The 9,407-nt window shown below is 48.3% G+C and overlaps 1 protein-coding gene across 2 annotated transcripts in view; it reads left to right on the top strand.

The window, feature by feature from the left end:
- Positions 1-751: 751 nt before the first annotated feature.
- LOC139370212 (pre-B-cell leukemia transcription factor 1-like) overlaps positions 752-9,407 on the top strand; it is a 33,261-nt gene continuing 24,605 nt past the window's right edge. Inside the window, exons 1-2 of one of the 2 annotated variants that reach the window (XM_071109558.1) lie at positions 752-2,029; positions 7,688-7,761. In XM_071109558.1, the coding sequence (XP_070965659.1) occupies positions 1,845-2,029; positions 7,688-7,761 (259 nt within the window). In that variant the 5' untranslated portion in view covers positions 752-1,844. The remainder of the gene's footprint in view (positions 2,030-7,687; positions 7,762-9,407) is intronic. The other variant, XM_071109559.1, reaches the window with a different exon arrangement.

Raw genomic sequence — 9,407 nt, 5'->3', positions numbered from 1 at the left:
TGAACGGGCTCCTGACTTCACAGTGAACGGGCTCCTGACTTCACAGTGAACGGGCTCCTGACTTCACAGTGAACGGGCTCCTGACTTCATAGTGAACGGGCTCCTGACTTCATAGTGAACGGGCTCCTGACTTCATAGTGAACGGGCTCCTGACTTCATAGTGAACGGGCTCCTGACTTCAAAGTGAACGGGCTCCTGACTTCATAGTGAACGGGCTCCTGACTTCATAGTGAACGGGCTCCTGACTTCATAGTGAACGGGCTCCTGACTTCACAGTGAACGGGCTCCTGACTTCACAGTGAACGGGCTCCTGACTTCATAGTGAACGGGCTCCTGACTTCACAGTGAACGGGCTCCTGACTTCACAGTGAACGGGCTCCTGACTTCACAGTGAACGGGCTCCTGACTTCATAGTGAACGTGCTCCTGACTTCATAGTGAACGGGCTCCTGACTTCACAGTGAACGGGCTCCTGACTTCATAGTGAACGGGCTCCTTGAAACGTGAAGCTTTCATATGGCTGTCTTGGGGTGGGACAGTTAGGCTACATGAGAAAGCCCTCCAAGCCATCACAACAACAATAACACTGTCAACAATGCTGCTTGTTTCCATGGTGCTGCTGCTGCCGCTGCTGAACACCATATGAGAGCTGAGAGGAGCCCACCCCCAGCGGTGAGATGTGGAATTGCATATTATCCTCCCCAGCGTGCGCTGTGTGTGTGTGTGTGTGTGTAGTGGGAGAACGGGCCAGGCGAGGGAGCCGGATAAAGAAAGGAGAGCAGAGGAGAAGGAAAAAAACTGCCGAGAAGAGAGGGGAGCAAAGCAGCGCTATTCGACCAACGGATAGGACAAGGCCAGCCACGGCTGGTCGGACGGGTTGGAGTTTATTAAAAATATGTATTTTATTCCGTCGTTTTATTTGATCCTGTAGGCTACTAGCTACAATACTTCTTCCCAGCCGTGCAGGTTTTTCCTGGGAAAAGAAGGCAACGAAAACGGACACGTTGGGGATTTCTGTGGACTAGTAACGTTAGCCGAGCTGTTGTAGGCTAGTGTGGCGCTACTCTTCTTTCTCATTGTTAGAAAAACACGGAGATACATGGTGGTTGGATTCCAAACTGGTTCTCCTACATTCCCCGTCGCTTTCCACGAGACCGCGTTTGGATATCGGCCGGATTATTAATTTGTCGAACGCAGGAGTAACATTTGTGACAAGCTAGTCTGCTAATTGTTGCCATTTTTCTCCCTGGCAGCGGCAGCTCGGTTCGTTCTCCCTCCCCCTCTTTGTCGTTCGCCAAGCTGACCATTTTAAAGGCAGCTCTACCTTTCCAGGCTTTATTTTTCCCCCCGTGGCCTCCTCGCTCCCTCTATCTGCCTCGACCGTGGAACTACTGTTAGAACCCTGCATCCGTGTTCTACTCGGAATGCAAAATACATCTAGGCCGGGTTATGCCAAAGAAAATAGTGTTTATTTGTTTACAAATACTGTGTAGGCCCAGATCGACCGTTCACTTGCTTTTTTGTTTTACTTACACAATTGCATGTTTACAGCTTGCTTGCTGCTATTGGTCATTTGAGCGAGCAATGGCATTTTGTAGTTAGTTTGATGTCTTCCTTTGTTTATTGGCTACTTTTCATAGTTTAGTTGGTCTTCCTTTGTTTATTGGCTACTTTGAAACACTCGGTGTTTCGAGTCAGGGACATTAAACTGTAAAAGGCAACTGGCCTGGGCTACCTCTGGGGAAAAACACATACTATCTTCTCATCTTCCTCCCTTCATCGGACAACGGTCACCTTTTCCCTCCCTAGTTTTGTCGCAAAAACGGCGAGATTTTTCTGAAAGGCATGGAGGACCAGGCCCGCATGATGTCGGGTCTCGTCGGGCTGTCCGGACTGTCTCAGGTCGACGTGGGGGACCATGACGCCGGGAGGAAGCAGCACTCCCTCGGCCAGCCGCAGCAGGACATCGGGGATATCCTCCAGCAGATCATGGCCATCACGGACGAGAGTCTCGACGAGGCCCAGGCCAGGTAACACCTTCCCCGAGGAGAGGAGGGCTGGAGCACAGGGAAGAGATCCATGTAGACAGGGGATCCAGGTTGATGTCACCACTCTTATATGATCCAGGATCGTTATACGACATATTAGACCCGAGCTTATGTTTTATGTGGTGTAAAGATAAAACTGACCCAAGATCAGATATTAGGGGCACCTCTTTGCTTGGTGAATAAATAGTAAGAAGCAGGGAACATGATGGAGTACGTGGATCCAGGGGAGAGGAGCCTGCGTGGTGAATTTCTGGCCATAATAACAACTGATTTCACATCGTCTCTTTGACACTCACACAGGCTACACACCACCAGTCCCAGTGCGCTGGTCGGTTACAGCAGTGGTCATTAATTCAGGCTGGTTAATTAATAGTCTCTCGTGTCGTTATGGCACCAGTCTGTGTGCGCAGACTGACCTCGCTTTTATTTGCTGTACTTTACTGCGCCGTGACGTAACGTTGAGCTCCACACTCAAGACCGTGTAATTTGCACCTGCCGCGTTTTCAAATATACACTAGGCGATTACATTTTTATTAGCAGTATGCTTTCAGTCTGTTTTCCTTCTGTCTCTCTCTCTCTCTGTTGTTATTCTGTTTTTATTCCCTCCATCTCTCTCTCTCTCTGTTGTTATTCTCTCTCCTCCTCCCCTCCTCCTTTATATAAATATTGTTAACTTTGACGACCGCCCGGCGGACTAATTAACTACAATGAGTTTGCTGAGGTCGCCTTGATTGATCGGTCATCACGTCATTAACATGGAATAATGACAAAGGATCTTACCGCGACTGGAGAGGGGGATGGCCCCGCATTTGAAATGGAGATGGCCGTTTTTGGGTCTGGTGGTGGCGGTGTGTCAGGTGCTTTAGGTCGCCAGTATGGTGGTGGGCTGGAGGTGTTTTAGTCAGCGGTTGGTGTGAGTTTTCTTGTCCGTGATGGAAACTCGGATCGTATTTCACACGGCTTGACCCCCCCAGTGGCTGTAAATAGCCTGCTGGATGATGCTGCTGACCCCTGTGGTGTCTGTTTTACGTGTCGCAGCCCGGCAAGGGGCTTCACAGAAACATTTACGTTATATGTGTTAATCTGTGATGGTTTTATTACTTTACTTATAGGCCTGTAAACCCATTACTGAACTATAGAATGAACCACTGACATTAACATTGTTAATCTGCGATTTACTTTAGGTTAGTTATAGGATTACAGGTCCAACCAATACAACTAGAATGAACCATTTACACAGTGTTTATTTTCTATGGTGTGGTTTATTATTTATTACTTTACTGACAGACCTATAGGTCTCACCGTTACAAACAAATGGACTAAACTGTAGAATCACACTTCTATTACCATCTTATTACAATATTAATAAATACATTGCTGAAGCTCTATTGGTGAATTGGCTCCTTTTTATAGTAGTGTGATGTATCACCTACACCTGTGATGCTGTTCTGCCAGTATCACCAGACAGACAGACAGACAGACACACAGACACACAGACAGACAGACAGACACACAGACAGAAATACAGACATATACAGAAATACAGACAGATACAGACAGACAGACAGACACACAGACAGACACACAGAGACACAGACATAAATACAGACAGACACACAGAGAGACACAGACAGAAATACAGACAAGACACACAGACAGACACAGACAGAAATACAGACAGATACACATACAGACAAGACACACAGACAGAAATACAGACAGACACACAGACAGACATTCTCTCCCTCTCCTCTCGTCCCTCCTGGGTTTTTGTCATGTTCATTGTGAGAGGAGGGATGCAATCAATTCTCTGATAATACTGCACGAGAGAGCAGCTGTCCACACACACACACACACTCCGTTACCAATATAGCTAGGCTCCAAAGACCTAAGGATACCTATTGTATGGTTGTTGGAGCCTTCGTCCACTCAGTGAATTCCCCATATTAAAGACTAGCTGTGTATTACTCATTCATGGGTGTGTTATGGTGGTGTGTGTGGCTGCAGTATCATCCTGGTCTGTGGTGACAGTATAGGCTATACAGGCTGGTCAGTTGTGACAGTATAGGCTATACAGGCTGGTCAGTGGTGACAGTATAGGCTATACAGGCTGGTCAGTTGTGACAGTATAGGCTATACAGGCTGGTCTGTGGTGACAGTATAGGCTGTACAGGCTGGTGTATCATCATGGTCAGTTGTGACAGTATAGGCTATACAGGCTGGTCAGTTGTGACAGTATAGGCTGTACAGGCTGGTCAGTGGTGACAGTATAGGCTGTACATGCTGGTGTATCATCATGGTCAGTGGTGACAGTATAGGCTATACAGGCTGGTCTGTGGTGACAGTATAGGCTGTACAGGCTGGTCTGTGGTGACAGTATAGGCTGTACAGGCTGGTCAGTGGTGACAGTATAGGCTATACAGGCTGGTCAGTGGTGACAGTATAGGCTATACAGGCTGGTCAGTGGTGACAGTATAGGCTGTACAGGCTGGTCAGTGGTGACAGTATAGGCTGTACAGGCTGGTGTATCATCATGGTCAGTTGTGACAGTATAGGCTGTACAGGCTGGTGTATCATCATGGTCAGTTGTGACAGTATAGGCTGTACAGGCTGGTCAGTGGTGACAGTATAGGCTGTACAGGCTGGTCAGTGGTGACAGTATAGACTATACAGGCTGGTCAGTGGTGACAGTATAGGCTATACAGGCTGGTCGGTGGTGACAGTATAGGCTATACAGGCTGGTCAGTGGTGACAGTATAGGCTGTACAGGCTGGTGTATCCTGGTCTGTGGTGACAGTATAGGCTATACAGGCTGGTCAGTTGTGACAGTATAGGCTATACAGGCTGGTCAGTGGTGACAGTATAGGCTGTACAGGCTGGTCTGTGGTGACAGTATAGGCTGTACAGGCTGGTCAGTGGTGACAGTAGAGGCTGTACAGGCTGGTGTATCATCCTGGTCAGTGGTGACAGTAGAGGCTGTACAGGCTGGTCAGTGGTGACAGTATAGGCTGTACAGGCTGGTCAGTGGTGACAGTATAGGCTGTACAGGCTGGTCAGTGGTGACAGTAGAGGCTGTACAGGCTGGTGTATCCTGGTCAGTGGTGACAGTAGAGGCTGTACAGGCTGGTGTATCCTGGTCAGTGGTGACAGTAGAGGCTGTACAGGCTGGTGTATCCTGGTCAGTGGTGACAGTATAGGCTGTACAGGCTGGTCAGTGGTGACAGTAGAGGCTGTACAGGCTGGTCAGTGGTGACAGTAGAGGCTGTACAGGCTGGTGTATCCTGGTCAGTGGTGACAGTATAGGCTGTACAGGCTGGTCAGTGGTGACAGTAGAGGCTGTACAGGCTGGTCAGTGGTGACAGTAGAGGCTGTACAGGCTGGTCAGTGGTGACAGTAGAGGCTGTACAGGCTGGTGTATCCTGGTCAGTGGTGACAGTATAGGCTGTACAGGCTGGTCAGTGGTGACAGTATAGGCTGTACAGGCTGGTCAGTGGTGACAGTATAGGCTGTACAGGCTGGTCAGTGGTGACAGTATAGGCTGTACATGCTGGTGTATCATCATGGTCAGTGGTGACAGTATAGGCTATACAGGCTGGTCTGTGGTGACAGTATAGGCTGTACAGGCTGGTCAGTGGTGACAGTATAGGCTATACAGGCTGGTCAGTGGTGACAGTATAGGCTATACAGGCTGGTCAGTGGTGACAGTATAGGCTGTACAGGCTGGTCAGTGGTGACAGTATAGGCTGTACAGGCTGGTGTATCATCATGGTCAGTTGTGACAGTATAGGCTGTACAGGCTGGTGTATCATCATGGTCAGTTGTGACAGTATAGGCTGTACAGGCTGGTCAGTGGTGACAGTATAGGCTGTACAGGCTGGTCAGTGGTGACAGTATAGACTATACAGGCTGGTCAGTGGTGACAGTATAGGCTATACAGGCTGGTCGGTGGTGACAGTATAGGCTATTCAGGCTGGTCAGTGGTGACAGTATAGGCTGTACAGGCTGGTGTATCCTGGTCTGTGGTGACAGTATAGGCTATACAGGCTGGTCAGTTGTGACAGTATAGGCTATACAGGCTGGTCAGTGGTGACAGTATAGGCTGTACAGGCTGGTCTGTGGTGACAGTATAGGCTGTACAGGCTGGTCAGTGGTGACAGTAGAGGCTGTACAGGCTGGTGTATCATCCTGGTCAGTGGTGACAGTAGAGGCTGTACAGGCTGGTCAGTGGTGACAGTATAGGCTGTACAGGCTGGTCAGTGGTGACAGTAGAGGCTGTACAGGCTGGTCAGTGGTGACAGTAGAGGCTGTACAGGCTGGTGTATCATCCTGGTCAGTTTATTTATGCTCCCTTTTTCTTCTTCTTTTCCATGCTCTCTGGTTTCTCTGGTTTCTCAGTTTGGTTTTCTCCTCGCTCCTCTCTATTCCTACTCCTCCCTCGCCTCCTTTTTCTCCTCCCTCTCTCTACTGAGTTGAGGCAGATGTCATAGGTCTCCAGCCTCACTCCTCTCTCTCCTCCCTCATCTCTTCCTCTCCTGTGAAACACAGTAACTTCACTAACTGGTTGGTCAGACCACACTGTCTCAGACGACTGTGAAACACAGTAACTTCACTAACTGGTTGGTCAGACCACACTGTCTCAGACGACTGTGAAACACAGTACTAACTGGTTGGTCAGACCACACTGTCTCAGACGACTGTGAAGCACAGTAACAGTACTAACTGGTTGGTCAGACCACGTACTCTGTGATGGCTAAACCACAGTGGCTGTGTGTTTTAAAAGGTGTTTTGATTAAATATTGTTATTCTGTAATTAAGCTTATCTAGTAAGATCTCTTTCTTTCTTTCCTCTCTGAGTTAAAGAAAATAATGGCAGCTGAAAGAATGTTCCTTGTGGTCACATGTCAGCAGGAATTCCCTCCAGAATGTGTGTGTGTGTGCGCGTGTGTGTCTGTTTGTGTGTGTGTGTGCGTGCGTGTGTCTGTGTGTGTGTGCTCGCGTGTGTCTGTTTGTGTGTGTGTGTGCGTGCGTGTGTCTGTGTGTGTGTGCGCGCGTGTGTCTGTTTGTGTGTGTGTGTGTGCGTGCGTGTGTCTGTGTGTGTGTGCTCGCGTGTGTCTGTTTGTGTGTGTGTGTGTGCGCGCGTGTGTCTGTTTGTGTGTGTGTGTTGAGAAGGTGCACTTTTAACCCTGGTTCAGTGGAAGATTGACAGCTGTGCTCCTATCATAGTTTTGGTTCTGTCTTGTAGCTAATGAATCTCTCCTCCCCCTACTCTCTCTCTCTCTCCCCCCTCTCTCTCACTTCTTTCTCTCTCTCTCTCTCTCTCCCCGTCTCTCTCTCTCTCTCCCCTCTCTCTCTCTCTCTCTCTCTCTCTCTCTCTCTGCCTCTCTCTCTCTGCCTCTCTCTCTCTGCCTCTCTCTCTCTGCCTCTCTCTCTCTCTGTCTCTCTCTCTCTCTCGCTCACTTCTTTCTCTCTCTCTCTCCCCTTCTCTCTCTCTCTCTCTCACTTCTTTCTCTCTCTCTCTCCCCTTCTCTCTGTCTCTGTCTCTCTCTCTTTCTCCCCTTCTCTCTCTCACCCCTTCTCTCCCCTTCTCTCTCTCTCCCCCTTCTCTCTCTCTTTCTCTCTCCCTCTCTCTCTCTCACACAGGAAACATGCGTTAAACTGCCACAGAATGAAGCCCGCCCTCTTCAGTGTGCTGTGTGAGATCAAAGAAAAGACAGGTGAGCCAGTCAGCCAATCAGTTCCTGACTTCCTCTATGATTGGCCAATCCCATTCTCTGTTCTACCACTGATGTCTTGAGTTATAGTCAGAAATGTTTTGAACGTCGCAGATAGAAATGTGAAGTATAGAGCCTTTTTTCAACACAACAGGGCATTACAACTGCTCTACACTATACATTACTATCTGACTCTTGTCTTGGGACTTTTATAAAAAAAAATATTTAACCTTTATTTAACTCGGCAAGTCAGTAAAGAAGAAATTCTTATTTACAACGATGGCCTACACCGGCCAAACCTGGACGACGCTGGGCCAATTGTGCACCGCCCAATGGGACTCCCAATCACGGCCGTTTGTGATACAGTCTGGATTCGAACTAGGGTGTCTGTAGTGGTGTCTCGTGTTTTGGTTGACTCTTCTCTGCTATTCCTCCAAGGGGTTGACGTTGTTTACATGGTAGTACAGAGTTTCCCTAAGCACTGATCTAGAGTCAGCCCTCCACCTGGCCCTATCAACAATAGCCATATGACTGCATTGAATGAAACTGACACTAAAACTGGTCTTATCTTTTCATTTTAGTCCTCTTTACTGTCCTCTTCCTCTTCTTTCATTCACGCATCCCCCCTCCCCCCTCCCTCTCTCTCTCTCTCTCTCCCCCCCCCCTCTCTCTCTCTCTCTCGCTCCCTCTCCCCTCTTCTCGTGATGGAAAACATTATGAGAGACATCCTTTGCTGGCTGCCATGACGATATGTCAATCACCCGGTGTTGCTTGTTCCCGATTGGTCCAGAGGGGGAAAGGGGGAGGCCCGAGGCAGAGTAGGGGGTTATGGTTGTCAAGGCAACTAGCTGTCTTATTTACCTAATGTCATTCACTTTGATTTTCACATTTGCACTCTGTGTCCAGAGAGAGAGAGAGAGAGGGGGGGGAGGGAGGGAGGTAGGTAGGAAGGGAGAGAGAGAGAGATGAGAGGGGGGTTGGTAGATCTAGGTAATGATACTGTTAGTGGGGGGTATTTTAGTGTAATCATTATCATCTGAAACACATGCCAGGTACTCTCCATTCCTGCTATCTTTCATTTATTTCCATTCTTTCATCCCCTTTATCTTCTCATTCTGTCACACTCTTGCTTTCGGATTTCATAATGTCCTAAATATTTATCTGTATTCCTCCCCTTTTCACCTCTGGTTTCACCATGTCTCTTGCCATTGTCCTCTTTCTCTTTTCCTCTCTCCCCATAGACCTTCTCTCCTTCCCTCCCTTTCTGTCCCACGTTAGAACTAGTATAAATAACCACAGCACAGGATCTCTGTTGATCTCTCTCCTTCTGACTATATCATCTGGTTTCCTGCCCTTTCCTGAGAGAGAGAGAGAGAGAGAGAGAGAGAGAGAGAGAGAGAGAGAGAGAGAGAGAGAGAGAGAGAGAGAGAGAGAGAGAGAGAGAGAGAGAGAGAGAGAGAGAGAGAGAGAGAGAGAGAGAGAGAGAGAGAGAGAGAGAGAGAGAGCAAAATAAGAAAAGGCATTTGGAATTAGACAAAGGGAAATAAGAGCAATGGAGAGAAGGGGGAAATAAAAGAAAATGGACAGAAAGAGAGGGAGGGAGAGAAAGAGGGCGACAGATTGATTGATGAGATGGAGGGAGAGGCAGT

The sequence above is a fragment of the Oncorhynchus clarkii genome, chromosome 17 (assembly GCF_045791955.1).
Source record: "Oncorhynchus clarkii lewisi isolate Uvic-CL-2024 chromosome 17, UVic_Ocla_1.0, whole genome shotgun sequence".
Classification (NCBI taxonomy): domain Eukaryota; kingdom Metazoa; phylum Chordata; class Actinopteri; order Salmoniformes; family Salmonidae; genus Oncorhynchus; species Oncorhynchus clarkii.
This window is presented reverse-complemented; position numbering and strand designations above follow the sequence as displayed.